The 20,563-nt window shown below is 33.5% G+C and overlaps 1 protein-coding gene across 1 annotated transcript; it reads right to left on the bottom strand.

The window, feature by feature from the left end:
• Window positions 1-445: 445 nt before the first annotated feature.
• Window positions 446-5,176, bottom strand: LOC131029484 (protein KINESIN LIGHT CHAIN-RELATED 1). Its single transcript, XM_057959985.2, has 3 exons — window positions 3,160-5,176; window positions 1,876-2,759; window positions 446-1,164 (listed from the first exon to the last, which is right to left on the bottom strand). Exons 1-3 carry the CDS (start codon window positions 4,297-4,299, stop codon window positions 942-944), a joined length of 2,247 nt encoding a protein of 748 aa, XP_057815968.1. The 5' UTR covers window positions 4,300-5,176; the 3' UTR covers window positions 446-941.
• Between the last annotated feature and the right edge of the window lie 15,387 nt (window positions 5,177-20,563).

Here is a 20,563-nt window from a genome sequence, read left to right on the forward strand (position 1 = left end):
TTGTACTGTGTGCTATAATAGTTCTCACTATTCTTGATCATCCAAGTGTCCTCAAGTAACATATCATGTCTAGAAAAGGTCTCTAGAAAGAGTTTCTCCTTTCCACAATGCCTTCATATAAGCCTTGCTGAGAATAGCAACCTTTGGTGGAAAATTAACCAACTTGAAACCTTATGCTTAAGGAACCTCATAGATTCAGAATAGTTTGGAACTACTTTTTTAACTGTACTTAAGGATAGTTAAACGCTACATTTTTTCGTGTCATGTACTTTTCACAGTCTATAATGTCATACATTCTTGCTTTCTAACTATTTCATCTTGATGATAGATCATGAAATATGATCCGAAACTTTGATAATGATTACTCACATCTTAATCCAAAAGTTTAACAAGCTCAATGGTGGAACATGCCTTGATGTCGACTAGACTCATTAGAGAAACTGTATCTCATAAATGGAGAGGGCCTTCTCATTGCATCAGTTGGATTTATTTTATTACTCAATCTGACTTTTAGATTACTTGAAATCCTAGCTACTTCAATTTGACAAAGAGTCATTACCAGTTGACAGACAATTTAGAAACATGTGGAAAAGTATCTAATGAGCAAATACCTCTACCCTTTAACTCTTTCTAGCATATGTGTTCTTCACAACCAACATACAGACAGTGGTAGTCACCACCATAGGCTTAAATCGGGAAACAAGAGTTTATGCTATACAATAATTTGATGGGTTTTACACCAGAGCTTCCTACTTACTGTAAATATATTCTACAGCGAGGAGAATAGGATGTAGGCTGGTTTAGTTCAATAATACCTTATGAAAGAAAGGAAATGATAAGATGTTTGAATGGTCTTGTCAAACCATGTAATCCTTCATCTCTCATTTAATTCTAAAATTTACAAAATATAATGTCGAAGACTCAAAAGCTCCTTTGAGCATTTATCGAACAGGAGTTACATTCCCTTGAAATCTAGAACTGTGTTTGGTTGACAATAAAAGAAGGTCCTGGAGTGTATGTGTTCTTTTTGAACGGGATCGGCCAGTTTCCTTTAATAGCTCTGTAAGCCTCTGTCTTTCATCTTCAACATCTGGATGTACTGTACCCAGTCTGTCTTCTTTCACCTCAAGAATATCTTCCAGCAAAGTTATTGCATCCTCCACCCTGAAAATCCCAAAATGAGACCATGTTCAGATAATGAAAACCATGCAAGATACCAAAATAAAAGAAGAAATTATATCAATGTGAAATCATCAGCAGCTGCCAAGAGGGAAAGACCATGTTATCACAGTTGAGGATTGCTTGAAGCGTTCAACTTTTAACGATGGATAAATTCAATTTACTTAATTACCATAAACTAAACCTTAGATTATGCAGTCGTCAATTTACCCATCAGAAGTAAACAGAGAAGTTGTAAGGGTATAGCCTTATTAAAGTCAAGGATGAAACATGCTTAGTTTATCTTAGCCACAATACAATTATATCATAGATCTGTTTTAGTCACAATATAGTACATGGACACTTAAATCAAAGCAAGCTTGGAAAAGAAACTATGCACCACAATGACTAATTTTGTTAGGTTCTATAGACCAGATTAATATAGCTTGGAAAAGAAACTATGCACCACAATGACTAATTTTGTTAGGTTCTATAGACCAGATTAATATATCTGATATAGTCTATCTGTATCCAGCAAAATTTACAAGTGTGTCTGTATAAAAGCTATTTAGTATTTAATGCTTGTGATTCGATTATTAAATAGCAGTTGCCTAAAACACATTTTCAAAATGGGTGAAAGATGGCTACTAAATAAAACATATGTGAACAGTGATTTTTAAAAGTACCAGAGTTCTAGGGTTTTGGTGTATGAATTACCTTCCCATTGCATCATATGTTCCAGCTAGATTGCTGCTAATAGCCAATGTATCAGCATGGTGACGACCACAAATCTCTTCCATGATACTCCTAGCTTCTTCAAAATTCTCAGCTGCATCCCATATCGCATTGAGACCAATACAAGCTAATCCCATCTGATTCAAAAGCATTCCTAAGAGCCATGTCTTTTTACTGGCACCAAATCTAAGCTTTGATATCGCTTTATTGAAAACCATGTAGGCTTCCTCATATTTTCCGGTCAGGTAGAATAAGACTCCCATCTGAGCCTCAATGCCACCTACTGCACTCTGCTGCCCTGGAGTGTTTTCCATAATTTCAAGAGCTTTTTGTAGTAGACTAAGTGCCTGTTTATTTTCACCCATAGATTCGAACAGCCCAGCAATTTCTGTCAATCCTGTAGCAATTTCATCACTGTAGTGAGCAGCCCCTTGTCTTCCATAAATGATTAAGGCATTTTCACAGTGGTTCTTAGACTCATTAAATTTTCCAGTTCTCAAATAGAGATCAGCAAGGCTTGCGTACACAGAGGCTACTGTGGTATGCCCTTCTCCATACTCAGACTTGAAGACTGAAAGTGCTTTATGATAAGAAAATATGGCTTCATCATGATGACCTAGAGCTACATAAGAATCTCCAATGCTACAGTCCACAAATGCTACTTCAATCTCTTTTCCATTTGCTAACAGAGCTGCACTGGCCAGAACAAGATTCTGCAATGCTCCCTCATGGTCACCTTTCCCTGAAAGAATCAATGCCATTAGCCTTCTGTCTGCAGCTTCTTGCAATGTACCAGTAGTATTGCATTCACCATGAATGTTCAGAGCTTGGTCACATAGCTCCTCTGCTTCTGCGAACTGCATAACCTGTTCAACCAAAAAAGGCACTCAATTTAGTAATAATTATGCAATTGAGTTCTCCCTGGTCAATATTTATACTATGTGAAAGGTTGCTAAGAGCTTAACTACAACACAAAAGAACCTTATGGAACATTTCAAAGAGATCGAAGATTATGGATCTATAGCAATATTCTCCAAATCAAGATTAGGATATAAGTTTTCTGTAAGAGCATCAACAACTGTAAGAATGACCTTTCTTGTTTTTTAATGTGCATCCTCATATTCCCTACAATCTACCGAATTAACAAGCTGCAAATTTGGGGATGGTAATTGCTGTACTAAAACTAGTAAGAAAGGAAATATTAGTCCTGTAAAAACTATGATTTGATTTATGTGTGTGATAACAAAAAGTAGTCTATAAATTAACCTGCAAATGCGACTCTGCAATGTATCTGCAAGTTTCTGAAACTTGAGGATCCATCACTCCCAAAACTAGCTTCTGAATTTCGAGTCCTGCATGATAAGAATTCAGAGCATTTTCGTACTGACCCACCAAAGAATAAGTGTCCCCAAGTTGCATATACCCAGCAAAGGCTGCAAGAGCATGCTCAGGATCAATTTCAGAACTAAAGATGGAAAGGGATCTCTTAAGTACTGGAATGGCTTCCTCATACTGCCCAAGCTTACAGCAAGATGCAGCCAGAAGATGGAGGCTAATAACAAGCTCAAGAGTAACATCAGAATTTGTGAAGTTCTCAAAGAACTCTGCTGCTTTTAGGGCATAAAACCTGGCCTTCAATGGATTCTCACCAGAGGTGTGAAGTGCTTGAGCCATCTTTAGAAGGAGAAGTCCTACTTCTATATTGTCCGAACTAAATTGTGCATTGTTGTCTGGGAGTAGAAAACTCCCATTTTCAATTTCTTTCTCGATTACTGCTTTCCTCGACACTTCCTGCTTGTTGAGATTTTTATCAAAAGAAGCCCGTGGAGGCTTTTCATGACTCCTCCTAACCATTCTTGGAGTTGTATCAGTACATCCAGTCTCAGAAACCTCATCACTGCTCTTCTTAGGAATTCTTAGTGAAGCTTTAGTTGTTGAATTATGGGAGACCCTGCTGCTGGAATGTTGCTGTTGACTCAGAGGGCTGCTAGAAACCCTCCTCATAACTTTATCAGGAAACTTCACAGGAGAATGACTAAATGATTTCCTTGGCTCCAATACACTTGTTTCATTTGTTTTCCTGCTGTCAAAAGACCTAGCTGAGCTGCAAGCAGATACATTTGAAACTCTGTCCGAGAAGGATTCCTTAGATCTTCGTGTAGACCTATTATGTCCATTCACAAAGCTATTGGATACATCAGAAGCAATTGAATGCCTGTGAATACCTAAACGCCCTGACTGTGAAGAAGGTTTTGGACTGTTTGATGGGCTCTCCATGCAAGATACGCTGGTTAGGTTCTTGTGCATTCTATTATCTACATGAGTTGCAGATGAAGGAGGGCTTTTGGAATGCTTTGGGCTTAAAGGTATTAACGGACTAGATGAACCTCTCTTTGGCTTATCCATGGGTTTTAGCTGCTTCGTCGAGTGTTCACTATTGGGTCCAATGCAAGCTTAGGTTATGAAATTTCTTTCAAAAACTGAAGAGCTGAAGCGCAGTTACTAACAAAAATATACCATTCTCTGATACCAACTAAAGCATTGCATTATTCAGCACTTTCTTGCATTTATCCCTGCTTTAGAGATGATAAAGATCTGCTCCTCATTGGAACTCAACGAGCTCTCAATCACAAAAAGCACAATGAATGACAACAGCACAATCACAAGGTTATGTCCTCCTTGAGAGCCCATAAAAGAAGCACTTGAGTATTTGAACTCTCTAATGGGTATCTTATGTCCTCATCATGAAGAGGTTACATTAGTGACAGAGACGAAAATGTAGAATGTGGGTCTGGTCTTTATCAATAGAGACAAGACATACAGCTTCCATCCGCTACAGAGCATGTGAAATAACCGACATAAAGAACATGGGAATGACTACAGAGAAAAAAAATATAAAATATATGATATGGATCTGATCTTACTGATGCCAAAGAGGCTTGGGCATCAATTGAAATCTGCTAGGAAAAATCAAAATGTATATGTACCTCTTGACTGCAACAACTGTTCTCTGAACTATTGAGTCCTCATCCACCACCATGAACATCAATACTACAATCATTGTACTTACTGTTATAGCCCATGTGAAACCTAGGTCCATTTGACTAATAATCGATGCATAAGAATAGCTCAACGTTTTCACTGTGTTCCAGTCTACTATAGACTACCATGACGACTGTAGAGACTTTTGAACAGTAGCATCCTTGAAGATTCTTACCTTTCTATTACCCAAAATTATTCTTTGCATCATGTTGATCTAGAAAGTATGAGTGGAAGTGACATCTAAGAAGATCTAGATGGTGCAATGATGTGTCGGTTTCTCTTTTAGTGCTTTGTTAGTACAGCACAATTTCCAAGCCCACTTTTTCCCTGGTCGGTGAGTGAGTGAGGTGGATTTTTGTTTTTAAGGGCCAGTACAGGCAGAATCTTACATCATCAAAAATCCAAATATAAAGATCCAACGACCACTGGTTTGTCTACAACTCCAGAGGAATTGGGTCCGCTAAAGTTTAATTATATTCATCGTTTATCGTCTACAGCCCCACAAGTAGAGGGACTCTGTTGTGTGATAGTGACCATCTAACATCCAACCTTACTTATCGGTCAACGGATTTGTGTTAGAGAAGTATGATTGGCCCTTTAAGGCACTAGTTTCAACCTTTTGGATACCCAAAACCAGACATGGTGCCCACTGACTTTTAATATTTCATGCTAAACGTCATGTAGTGGAGAATCCATTGGTAATGCTGCATGTTATCCTCTCACCACAGTTGTTAGAGTGGAGCAGCATTACCTATATTCCACTAGATTTAACAGACAAAAGAACTCTGTTGTTCACATGGTCTTTGTTCTTATTTAAGTAGACACAATGATGGCATCAATAGTAGTTTCAGTATGGGCATTGGAGAACTTGATATCATTCAATAATGTTGATTTAATTTCAGTAATATTTATTTATTGGTCTTTGTAGATTCATCATGTTGGTGAAGTTGAAAGGTTCTTAATGAACCCATTAGAGATCAAGTATTGTTGAGTGCAAGGTTCCAACATCTTAAGGATTGAGACGGGATCGTGCCCTCAATGAATTTGAGAAAATAGATACCATGAAAATGGAGACCCCTCAGCTCTTTACTCTAGACCAAAAAGCTTCAGCCTAAAATATCCCGATAGCTAAAACAAACATGTAGATAAAAAATCTTCTATAAAAAATAATAATTTTTTTTTTTTTTTGAGTGCCTTACTTTGAATGCGAGTAACTAAAAACCTCTTATCAAGATTAAGATCAGAACTTATAAATTAAATGAAATCCTTTATTATGGGGGTCAACAGCCTTACTTTACAGTTTATTGTGATTTTGGGCAACTCATTGTCACCGGTTAATATTTGTTTAAGTAGCTCATTATCATTAATATTTGCCTTGAATTAGGTACCAGCATTTACAGTGATGATGATCACGATTAGTCAGTGCGTGGAATCTGGGTGACATTTGCAACTACCACCTAATTTAAGTGCCATTTGTTTATTCAACTACCAACGAGAATGGACTTGCATGTTAGATATTATAATGAAGAGAATTTCCCTAGCCCACTAGGAAGCGGATATTCATATGCCACTTTGTCTAGAAAGATATTTAGTTATGAGAATTGCTTAATTAAAAGGGATAATACCTCTTATTTTACGAATATATTTAATTTGATTGTGTATTAATTTAAACAAAATAATATAATATCTATAAAAAAGAGAGGATGGTAAAAAGTACATATGCATGTCTTAACATAAAAAAGAGAGGATGGTAAAAAGTACATATGCATGTCTTAACATAAGGGTTTAGTATTGAAACTGAAAAACTAAAAATGTTTGACTGAGCTCAATAGCAATTAAGTAGTCATGGCTATGCTAGGGAAAGGACAATCACTATCATCCAGCTTCCTCCAAACATCACTAGGGGTAGAGTCGTCAATTAGCTTTCAACTTGTGAGCACGATATCTTCAACATTTTCCATTGGGGCAACTAAGTGCAAACTAGGGAGATGGAAAGTGGTACATGAGGAAATTTGTTAGTGTTTGGTTAGCTAGTATCTCACTGAGGAGACGGTAGATGTGACAGCTAAGACCATCCTCTATGAGTAGTAGACTCCTTAGGATTTTGAGGTATTTGACCCCAAGAGTAAGATCCAAAATCACATTGATTGTCCTATTTGGAAGAGTGGCTATGTTTGTGTCAATGCCCTGACAAGAGGTTGATTTGGATGGGACTCGAGCAATAGTGTAAGGGGCAATTCTCCAATGGTCCAATAGCTCCTAGAGATTCACTACTTCAAGTGCGACTTTACTAGCTTACATCCAAATTTGCATAAGCACAATAGAGAAAACCATAGCTTTAGAATATAATTGACCAACGTCTTGGAGCTAGTGTGGGGTCTGCCCAAGGGCCTACTGGTTTAGGTAAATATCTTATGCGTTCTTCTACTGGAGAAATTATTTTTGGAGGGGAAACGATGCGTTTTTGGGATCTTCGTGCTCCCTGGTTGGAACCTCTAAGAGGTCCTAATGGTTTGGACCTGAGTAAGCTGAAAAAAGACATACAACCTTGGCAAGAACGACGCAACATTTTTGTCTTCCATATGTTGAACTTAAAGTTTACCATATCTAGGTAAACATGTGAGGTAAGCTAGACCAATCTCCAAGAAAAAGCATGTGCCGTGAGAAGGGATTGAGCTTGAAGGGCTTTAAAAAACTATAGATCCAATTTTGGGCTTCTTGACCTCGAGGGTGAAACCAAAAGAGATGCTTGAGTGACTCAATTTGACCACAAAAAGGGCAATTCAAAGCTTTGAATGTCCGTGTAAGTGAGACAAGTCCCTAGATGAAGACCTTGGAACACTAGACACCAAGCAAAGTGAGCCAATTTAGGCTCCAAAACAAAATCCCAAACAACATGAAACCTTTTTTTGCCAAACCCCACGAGAAGAATGTAGCTTCGAATGGTAATTAAGTCGATCCACTATGTGTAGATGAGGTGAGAGCCAAAAATAGCCCTTAGAGGGCCTATAACTATGAAAAGGAGTATTTGGAATCCATTTCCAATCCTTCCACCAAGGTTTGAAGCAACACATTCCCATTTTATCCAATGAGTGTAGGATCGAATCAAGAACCATCTAGTAAGTCTCTTGGTCATGATTGGGGAGTCAGTACATCAATTTTAAACTTGTCCAATAAAGAAAATTCTTGGTAGCTAGGTGAATGAAGTCCAACAAAGTTTTGACTCCTCTTTTAAAGATCCTCAAATCTCTGGTTCAAGGTGAGAGATCCAACAATCTCCCTTAAGAGTGGAATAGTTGAGACCATCAAATGGAGTATTGATTAATGGACAAATTATTGTGAAAATTATCTTTGGTGGGCTATGATATCGACGCTTGAGAGATTCTTAGTCTTTCTAAATTCTTTTGATGAGTATTAGGGTTTAGGTAGACTGGAGCAATAAATAATATTAAAAATAACTCAAAATAAAAGAGACAAAAAATACCAATTCACAATGACACAAACATTTAACATAGTTCACTTAATGCGGGCTACCTCCATGGAGAGACAATCTTCCACTTTCTTTTTATTATCAAGTGAAGAAAATATTACACTATGATGATTTTTCACATTCCATAGCCACTTATTTATCTAGTCTTTTTGGTAGTTTACAAAGATTGGTTTACATCTCAAAATAACAACAGAATCCTATATTAAATAATGAGCAATTTTTACTTCAAGGGCACTACTCCAGGCAGTTGCTCATAGACCTATTACAACCATGTCTTTTGTTGTCATTGATGTCAAACAATGTGGTCCAGATATGTTCTAGTCTAGACATCTATTGTATTGGATACAATGTTGAGAAGCTAATTGGAGTATGGATTGATATGGTTTTGGTCCAGAGGTCGATATGTTTTGGTTACAAGTAGATTGCATTGGAAATTGATTTAGTTGATAACAGTTCATTCTTAATGATGAAGACAGTTGGAAGCATGTTTTGGATGGTTTAATTTTTGTCTATTTTGGTTCGGAGTCTTTCTCTTGTGTAGATTTGTAATTGGTGTAAGCTTTAGGTCATAATATCAGAATTAGATGTGTGTAGTTAGCTTCAGGTCTACAAGTCCTTTTTTGTATCTTGCCCCATGAGTAGTTAGCCTTGGTGTACAAGTCCGAAGTAGTTAGCTCTACCTCTTCTAATCATTTCTATATAGTGGATTATCTTGTAGGTTAACTCCCACTGTGGTTTTTCCCTGTTTGGGTTTTTCACTAATAAATCTTGGTGTTCCTAAGTGATTGTTTTATTGTTGTTGTTTAATTATTCATGATGTGGTTAAGTGGACTAAAGTTGTTAATTTTTTTTATTGAGTTATGGAATTTAGTTTATGTTGATTCACCCCATCTCTGCATCCCATGTGTTCAACAAGACCCCTACTATGGGCTCTACCCTTGAGGCCCGCAAGAGGGGCTCTAACCCCCTACAGTCCTCCATGATTGATCTGGCAAGCAGATGCACCTTTAAAAAGTCACCAAAATTTAAGTTAGCTAGCATGAATAGTCTCCACATACTAACAACAACAAAAAGTGTCTTGGGTGTGAATCAAATCATTCATGGTAAGGAGATTGTCAATGTCCAAGCCTTTCCAGGCTCGACGATAATCAAGAAAGCCAAAGCAAATGCAATGACAACAATAATTTTCTAAGCTTCATTACTAGTGAGAACCTTAATTATTCATCTGACAAACAATGCAATGCCACGTCAATGAATAAATAGAAAACTCATGTTGGTAGCTTCTTATGGTGAAAAACAAAATTCCCAAGCAACTCAATGAAATTCATGATGTTTATCATTGGTAGCCCAAATAAAATATCTGAGGAGCTTTCCCACCTTCAAATACAAAGTTGTGGAAGGAACTGAGCATGAGCCGGAGTAGTAAACATGTGTGGCTACCAATAGTTTGGAGTAGATTTAAAACTTACCATCTAACAAGATAGGATTGGAAATCCAACACTAAAGCTTCTTCTCAATTCTTGCCAACACTAGAAGCCAAAGCTTAGAAGTGTTAGCATGAAAGGCGGAAGGTGTGCCTAGAAATCAAAATATTTCTCCATGATCAATCTATTTCCACTGGAAAGAGGTTAGTGAACCAGTTTTGGGCAAGAGGGAAGTTTTGTAGTATAGAGTTTTAGTCCATTGGATGCTGGAATCAAAAACTTTACAAAAAATGTCAAGACACTTGAGAGCTTGATTGATATTCTCTTCTTCTTCACGATAAACATCATTCTAAAAAATTATATCTAATTATTATTTATTATTTATTAGGTAAATAGGAAATAAATACTTTTTTATTTTATTTTGTTTAAGTTAAACTATCACTTAAAATAATAGAAGTGTTGTTTATTTAAAAACTGTGATAATTTTTTTCCGTTAATATTTAAATGGGCTTTATGTCAATCAATTTTTTTTAATAGTTTTATATTATTTAAATATCTATTTTTTTAGATATGGTATAGATATGAAATAGAAACCTAACAATAATAGATAATAGATTTATAATGATTGCAAACATATGATTTTTACAATCTATAAAATTATTGTGCATAGTTTCTAGTTTTGACTATGTAAGCTTTTTTCCTCGATGTTTCAAATCAAACTCCATGATCCATCATTACAAAGAGAGAAAGACAAGAGAAGATAAATGTGATGGATTATGGATTTTGATTTAAAACATCAAGGAAAAATACTCATAGTCAAAACTAGAAAGTTCTATGCACAATAAGAGCTATAATGGCATATACAAATATTCTAATTGTTAGCCTTCCTCTAGGCCAATATTCTATTAAATTCTAAAAACGACATCTATTCTATCTTCTCAACCTTAAGCTATTATTCATTCTATTCATCCATTAAGTATTTATGATGATCTTGTGGCACACTTAGTTAGTTGGAGGAGGGACAGTACATTGCAAAAAAGACATCAATTCCCACTAGTTAGTTGCATAGTTTTCAATTAAAATATTTTTTGTAAATTCATTATTCTTCTCTCAAAGAGTTGGATAGTGATGAGATGCCTCTTGATTCCCATCAATGAATGCTATCTTCTAGAATTTTTGAGGTCTCATTGACCTCCCTGGGAATTATATAATGAGGGATGTTTGTTAGAAGCATTGAACTCTTGATGTTCTAAGTTGTTCATAGGAAGTCAAGATTTCTACTTTTCTTCTTTCTAATTCTTATCGTGTCAATTGGTTAGCCAAATCTATTTCTAATAGCAATCACAATGCTAGTCATGGAGGGGTGATCCTAGAATATTGGGTTACACGTCCTAGTTTTTGCTAAAATCACATATTTTTTAGAAAATATAATGATTTAAGCCTTGAGAGGTCCCATTTAAAAAGCCTCTTAGATCAAGCTCCCTTGGATAGAACCTCTCTACTCTTAAATCATACCTACAACGGAGTCTCCTTTGCACCTATCAAGATGATGACAAAAAACTGGTTTTACATTAGCTTTTGGGGGTTCAAATAAATTCCTTAAGAATTTTTTTGTTAGTATGTAGTCCTTATTGTAAGATTTCCAAAAGGTGTAATTATTAATATTTTTTATTTTTTATTTCTTATGTATCTAGCTTTCTCATCAAACATTAAGGATTGTATTTCACACGTGGAAAAATTTAAAAATAGAGAAAAATTATAATAAATATCTTTTTCCCTAGGTATTGATATCCTATTTCAACACAAAATAAAGAAGTTAATTAAAATGCATACAAAAAAGTTATGCATCACGAAATACACCTTTGTCCAAATTACAATTAGTGTCTCCAAAAATTAACTTAAAAAAAAATACATAACAAAAAATTATGAAATAATATCCATTCACTAGATATTGGTGCAACAAATCTATTATTTAAAAAATTAATTATTTATTCTTGCTATAAAAAATGTTATGTACTTTACAGTAAATGTCACTTCTAAAAAATATTGATTACTGTAAATATTAAGTTATTGAAATTTACATAATATTATCGACAATTCATTTCGTTCTTTTTCTTAATATTTAGAATCTACATGAAAAATCTCACAAATAAGTAGTTTACTTCATCTTCAAATTCCCAATGGTTTAGTTGCTACAAGTGTTAGAAAGTGAAGATATAGAGAAAAATGTTGATTTTAGTGTCAAGTTTGGCTAAAAGTGTAACCCAATATTATGGGATTACTCGAAGAGGTTGTCACCTTTCTCTCTCCTAGTTAGCTTGAACATGTTGTCAATCACAATTCTAACCCCACTAATTGTGCGATCTAGGCCCTCTTAAGTGTCAAGAGCCATTATTTTGACATTATAAACATTTACACTTCCAATGGTTCTATTTTAAGGTATCTCTTTTGTGATGATAGATTGTTGATTCATTTCCTACAACTAATTGGATCATGTGTGGGGACTACAATATTATTGTGATGACACATGATAAAGATGTGACTCTTCCTTCATATTGGATATATAGTGAAGGGGTCTATGATACTATATGTATTTAATAAATTACGTTTTTTGATCCCAATATATGAGATGCTACTAGAATTAATCCCATTGTTGAACATGGACTAATTTTTGGACTAGAATTGATAGAGTTTTTAAATACCTAGCTTGTGTTCTAATTTTTGCATAGTTCTTTTTTTCTCTTGCTAACTATTTTTCACTCCTAGTGGAACCTTTATTGAATGTCACTTTGCTAGATCATATTTCCACTAGATTCAAAATTCAATGATAAATCTGTATGCATTGGGGTGACAAATATCAATTCCTTGTGCTTATTTTTCAATTCATCCGTCCTTGTTGACTCTTCAAAATGTGATCTCACTTTACATGAGTCTCTCAATATTGTTCCTTGTTAGCTTTCCTCCACTCAAAAAACATTTTGTAATAATGTTCTCTATTTCTAACCTCAAGGAAGTTATCCATACTATGTCCAATGGTAAGGTTCACAATTTACATTTGACAAAGTTGTCCTCTAGCTTTAACTCAATCCGTGCTTGTCATTGAAGGGTTTGGTTACCTTGTAGCTCATTTTATGTCTCAAGGGCTAGTTAAAGATATCTCTCTACACAATTCCTAAAATAAATTTTTTAATGGCTATTTTATAAATGACTCTTTCCTCACTCTTTTAGAAGAGGAGCATTTCCTTGCTTGGATATTTTTTATAAAGCATATAGTTGTGTCGTTTAGTGGCCAAAGACCCAATTTTATAGATAATATTTTCTCCCTACATCTTCTTAATCAACTCCTATGGTTGGGAATGGATTGTTCATAGAGAAGTTTTTAGATTTTTGGGTATTACCTTTTCTTTCTATACATCTTATGCATCTTTGTAGTAAAATGTTCTTGCTAGAATTGCATTTTTTTTAGCTTATTAGGGCACAAAAACTCTATCTTTGGTAGGAAAATTTTAGTTTTTTTCTAGGATTCTTGAATTTATGTTTATTACTCTTCATATGGGTTATTTCTAAGGCTTCCTACATGAAATTGAAAAATATTATTCACTATTTTCTTTGAGCATCTTTAAAGAATCATAAGAGATTTTATTGAGTGGTTTCTAAATTTTATTGCATCCCCTAGGAGTTTGGAGGGTTGGGATTATTATCTGGTTATAATTAGGGTTTGGCTCTTGGAATTAATTATATGCAACCTTCAAAGAAACACTTTTTAGAAGATCCTAGTGTGGCATTGCATCTCTTCTAGTCATGTGTGTTGGGTAGCTTGCTTGGAAGGGGATTGAGCTTCATACCCTTCTTATCATGAAATTTTTTTATTCAAATACAAGGAAGGGAATTTTGTAATAAAAATCAAGTGGAGATCCTAGGAAGCCATGAAACATTGACTCATTTCAAATGGTTTTGGCTTCTATAATGCTCTTTCCATAAATCAATTGAATATTCAGTGGTCCCCTATTTTTCAAGGAAATGGCTACCCTCTAGTGAGGATGCCTTAGGTTGATGCTCTAGGATCTTTTAAGAAAGAAATTAAAACTACTTAGGACCTTTTTTAGGGTCTCTAGAAGTCTTCTTCTTCTTCATAGAATGAAGCTAAGGTCAAGTTTCACCTTTCCAATTAAGATCACAAAACTTTTGACATAATTATAGGAGCCATTTAAGTCAATAGGATTCACAAAATTATTGTCATTTCTTGCAAAACTTTGTGGAAAGATTATAAGTGGTGTCTAGACACCTCTTTTTTAAATTATCAACTATGAGAAGAATATTGTTGGTTTTCTTCTCATTTTCCCATGGTTCCCAACTTAAATCAATGATGATATTTGTAGCCACCTATTTTTTATTTGCAAAACAAATTTCATACCATTAAGTCAATAGTTCTAGAACCAAAATTGGTTCATTTTTTCTAGTTTGTTCTTTTCCAAGTCATTCCCATTGGCTCTAAGTTATCCCATTTGAGATTTCTTGACCTCTAATGTCCCTTTTTTGGGCAACATGAGTCTCCCAAGAACCTTTTTGGTTTTTTCCTAGAGCTTAGAATGTTGGACCAAGATTCGTGAGTTTTTGAATCTTTTAAGACTAAAACCTTTTCATGGCACATGGTTATTTCAAGGGATCGACCTCACATCCCTCACAAATTCACTCATATTTGACATTCTTTGAGGATGGAGATTTTGTTTAGCACATGGATTTAGATAAACTTAGTTATGTTTCTAATTTTTTTTGTTGATCAACAGTTTGTCTTGATACTAAAGCTATGATTTGTTCTAACATTCTAATACTCTTAGGTTTTTCTCTTGACTATGAGAATGGATCATGATTAGTGCAGATGGTCACAATCTTCAATGCTCCACCTTTTTACCTCTAACATGAGAAACTTTTGGGTGGCCTACAAAAGATGCTTATGTTTGGTTTGTATCAACAAATTCCCTTGGCTATCTATTTCCCTATTTCTTGTTCATGCAACTAAAGAAGAAAAAGAAAAGGAAACTCATGGGTGAGACCTTCTCATGGAAACACTACACCCACTAACATATGGAGTAATTCATATGATCAAGATCAAGTGCTCCCCCCCATTGCTACTACTCTTACCACTTAGTAGCTTTGTTATATTTTTATGCTTCAGACTATTGGGTTATTACTCTATATGGACTTTAGGGGAGTGACTATCTCTATCCATTTTTTGTGAGTATGTGTAACACTATATTATAAATGGTAATGTAGATACTTATTCATTAACAAAAATGCATCTAGTTACAATTTTAAAATTTTAAAAATTAATCTATGCTTAATCAATTACTTCTCCCTTTTTATGATTTTTTTTTATTTGTACTTTTTTATTTAAATTAGAAGTTAAAACATCATATTTTTGTAATTCAAGACTAAAAAATATAAATGTAGAAACAAACTACAATTATAAAAACTAAAACTTAATTACTTGAAAACAAATAATTTAATTTAACTTTTTACCAAAATCAATAAAAAAAGATTTGTAGAAATCTATAATAATATGAAAAAGAAAAATTGTACATGCATGGACTATTTGCAAATAGTGAAATAGAACATAAAGTTAATTTTTTTATAAAATAAAGTAACTTTACAACAATTAAAAAAAACACACTATTAAATAGTGAAGTACACAATTCTTTATGGCTAGAAAAATTCTTCATGTCTATGCAACAAGTTGGCACGTGAGAACTTAACATAACAATAGATATACTCAAGACTATGATCCAATTTATATTAAAATATGAAGTTACCTTGTAAAATGGGCCCTTAGCTTTTGTGTTGGGGAGGAATAATTTTTAAATAGGATGATCAAGACTTGACTATTAAAAAGAATAGAGCTACATGGATGTATTTTCCATCTTGGAGTTTGTATGGCATTGAAATAGAAGCTTAAGACCTATTGAAATAGTCCTCTATAGATTTGTGATGGTATATAGTGTTACAAGACCAATAAACATATGGATCTATAGATTTGTGAGGATAGGACTAGCATAATGTTGAATTCTATGTTATATTTTGACTTTTTTGGGTTAATGATATGATCTATGATTTCAGGGATATAATTTATAATTGTTGGTTATTCATATTGTAATCTAAAATACATGTTAAATTTGAATAACTTATTGTTGTAAATCTCAATTCAATTGAATATATATGTTAAAATTAATGTTCAATTTTATATATTCAAGTGTATTCAATATTAGTTTTTCTAGGGGTAAATTAAGCGTAAATAACATAATTAGATTATCAGAGTGAATCACTAACTCTAATCTAATCAAATTACTCTTAAATTACAATGAAATAATGCTAATATCAATTGAATTATGAAATGAATTGAAATCTAATTTAAGACTCCCTCAATTGATTTTAACAAGGCTTCCTTTGCTCTTCTCCTTAGTTGTTGTTGAATTGGCTCTCAGGTATTGCACTAATTTCCTGCATAGATTAGCAACTATTTTTGAAGACTGTGATTCAAAATTTTGGATACTGTGGTTCTAGATTGAATTGAGAAAAGAGGTTGAATTTATAGATTTTCAACACAAAGGAGGTGAGAAATTGAACTCAAGAGCTGATTGATAGATAACTAAGTTTGATTGATTAGTGAACTCAATAGATTGATCTGTTAACTCATTTGATTGAGGAGTCAACTAAATAGATTGGCTAGTGAACTAAATAGATTAGCTAGTTGACTGAGTTGATTGAGAGATGACTAATTAGATGGATTAGAAGACTGGATTGATTGATTAGTCAGAAAAAGCTGATTTTGAGTGAAAATGGGTGGTTGAAGAGTTAACTCAGTTAACTAATTAGTCAACTAATTTGATCAATTAGTTTGAATTTCAATATGTGCTATAGGAGATTCATTTGATTTTCAATTTCATTTTGATTTGCATTTGAATTTGGGTTTTCGAATGCTGAAATGCACATGAAATTAACTAAAATTCACATTTGGTGAAATGTTAATTTGATGAAATGAAATTAGATGAAATTAATTGGAATTAGAATTTGGGGAATTGGAGGAATAATTAATTAATTTAAATAATTTAAATGAAATTATTTAACATTAGAAATTGAATTTAATTAAATAATAAAGATGATTTAACTAAGGAAAATGTTGCAATTAATTAAATAATTAATATTTAATTAATACTTAAAAGAGGATTAACTGATTAAATTGATTTGAGAATAGAAATTGAATAATTAAAAATGTTGAATGTGATGATCAGAAGAAATAATTAGTTTAATCAAATAATTAAAGAATTACTTAATTAAATAGACGAATAATTAGTGTATGATCGATGAGACATTTTTAGGTGTCTACACATTAAATATTATTTTATTACGAAAGCTTAGTTTCTTATACACTTAATGCATACAAATAAACATAGAAGCTTATATGTTTTTATTGTTCCATGATAAAGACTTGTACTTTATTCATTTGGTATCTCTATTATAATGCATTTTGGGTCCTTGTAAATTATTTAAAACAATAATTACTTTATTGTTTTATTTTGCATTGTATTTTTCAATTGAACAAATGGCTTTAAAATTTGAAAATAATTTCCTTAAATTCGATTCAAGAAAATGGCTAAATTATCAATTGTTAAAAAATAGGGTTATATATATATATATATATGGGATTAGAATATAAAAATGAACTTAACTTCTATATAATCAAATTTAGATAATATGAAATTAAATCAACAACACAGGAAAAATATGCAACATAAGATAAAACACATAACATAGTCTTTATATAGAAAAACCCTTCTAAGAAAAATGTTACCAAGAAGAGAGGCCCAACTCTATATTATTTTTAAAATAGAGATTAAATACAATCCTTCATTTCTCCTCTTTAGTTTTCAATTCTTCAACACATGTGTAAGCATAAATTTCTTACTAACTTATTACCTTTCCTTATTACCATCTTAAGCCTTGCTTATATAGCATTTTTACCCTTTTAATGGGGTGTTCAAGTTGGTTATCATTTTCCAATGCCCATTCTTGAAAAAAGAAGCATTTAAGATATAGGGTAATGTAGGTTACAACCATTATACTCTCCTACTTGATTTTGATTTGAGCTCCTATTTGTTTTTAGTTTCTAGCCAACCTAGTGGTTATTAGTTATAACCACAAGATATTTAATCTTTAATAATATCTAGACATGGCTGACAAATAACCTCATAGGAATTAGGGTGCCCAAAATAACTCTAATCTAAAAGATTCTCTTTTGGTAAATACTAATTTACTACAAATAAAAATTAGTTACCAATCCTCAATAAAGATTTATTATTGTATTTGTAAAGCCTTGGTGACAAACAATAATTATTGTTGATGGTTCAAATAGTTATCCCTTATGAATGATTTACACATATTATGAGTAACTGAGTATATGTATTTACAAGATTGATGGTACCTTAATCATGACATTCTCCCACTTGACATCATATATTGTAAATACATTTATAGGAATACATTTGTTAACCAAGTAATAGGAGCAAGGCCAATGGCCTCCCTACACTGTATACAATTTTCTATGCTTAGGTTTATTAGGTGAACATACAATGTTTTCTTGAATTTTAATCTTCTTTAGATCAATTTATCCATTAAAAAACATCTCAAGAACAAAATAATATTTTACATCCAAATGCTTAGTTTGTGTGTGATACATAGAATTCCTGGATAAACATATTGCACTCTTGCCATTACAACTGATTTGAATAGTCTTGCAATCAAAATCAATACCTATGCCAACCTTTGTAACTAGACTTCATCAGACACATGGGTAGCTACCATATAATTTATTTCAATGGTGGATAAAGCAATCATGGCTTGCCTCTTATGTTGGTGTAAACAATGACTTTATCAAACTAATTATCTTTTAGCCAACCTAGAGAGATTTCTATTCACATTGCTTGAGTTTATTTAGAGCTATTTTAGTGTTTTGTCTCACCTCATATGGTTGAAATCCTATTGTGTTTATCATTTCATTAGTGATAGTTTATTTTTTTTGTGCTTTCAAATTCTTGAGTTACTCCAACATGATATTAGAGCCATTATGAATGCGATTGTTGGTTTAATATTTATATGAGTTCAAAATGGAAATAAGAAGTTCTTGTAATTTTTTGGTTGCTTAGATTTGTCTTGTTGAGGCATTGTTTTATGAGCAGAGTTGTGACAAGCTACATTAAAAGGAGGCATTCTAATATCCAACATAGAAGAAGTTTCAATATTTTGCTGAAGTATTCTTGGTCTTTTGTGCAAATTTGCAGTGTGGAATTTATTGCATTCAAAGACATTGACGATTTAATTTCTTCTAATAAATTGGTGTCTATGATGACTATAATTCAGATGATTAAAATAAAAGGGGTAAAAATTTATTAAATCAAAGAAAGAGAGAGACAATACAAAAGGGCCACATGCCTAGTTGAGAAAAAAATACACAACTCTATCAGTCTCCACTAAGTGGTCCAACAAATGAGACATATCTGGAGTTAATTTCTCTCTATCCAATATATTCCAACTCTGCCTATGATCAGAAGCCCATTTAGCCAAACAATGTGCAACTCCATTCCACTCTCTAGGAATGTGACTAAAAATAACAAATTCCAAGGACCTACACAGCCAAAAAAATTGTTTAATCGCCACAGCCAAGTGCCAACTAATCTTGTCTAATCGTTGTTCATTCAACAAAGTCACCACCACTTGAGAATTGGATTCACAAATAATTCGTTTCCAACCAAGAACACAACTATGCTCCACCACATACAAAATGGCAAGAGCCTCCATTAAATTATTGGTATGAACACCCTTATAAATTGAGAAAATAAACTAAATATCTCCAGAGCTATCATGGTCTACCCCACCAATATCAGTATGACCAGGGTTCCCTCGAGAGGAACCATCAGCGTTGAGTTTCAAAACTCCCTGAGGAGGGGAGGACCAACAACACTCCCTATTAATCCTTCACAAAGGATGATGGTATCTATTTCTCATGATCTGCCCCCCAAGAGAAGGAACACCTCCCTATAGTGAAAAATTGAATCGATAACAGATATCAACCTCCCAAGGATCCACACCCCCATCAAAGTCACACTTTGCCAAGATAGTCTCACAAAGAGAATGAATAATTCTCCACCACAAATGTCGAACAACCATCCTAGCATCATGAAAAATCCTACGATTCCCTTCCAACCAAATTTGTCAAATAATGAAAAAAGGACCAATAGCTCAAGCAACCTGAAAAAAATAAGTCTTAACAAGAGGCTTACCCAAGCGAGCCCATAATTTAACCAAAGAGGAGACATGCCAGTAGACTTGAATCCAAAGTCCCCACCAGAAACGCCAGATTGCCTTGGAGAAGGAGTTATATATATATATATATATATATATACTCAAAACACTTTAAAGGATCAATATAAATATAACTAGAAAAGTTAATGCCCGTGACTTAAAAACCTTTGAAAATAATTTTTTTTTAAATTGATGTCTAAAGTAATTTCAATAATTTTTTAAATGCCCCTTATTCAATGCGTTGTAAGATTATCATCAAAACTTTTTCTTCCACTAATTTATTTCAAGAAAAAGAAGCTCTTTTTTGTTTTCCTAATGATAACCATTTCCCTAATCCTTTTTCCAATAAATAATGCTATGG

This window comes from Cryptomeria japonica, chromosome 4 (genome assembly GCF_030272615.1).
Source record: "Cryptomeria japonica chromosome 4, Sugi_1.0, whole genome shotgun sequence".
NCBI classification, from domain to species: Eukaryota; Viridiplantae; Streptophyta; class Pinopsida; order Cupressales; family Cupressaceae; genus Cryptomeria; species Cryptomeria japonica.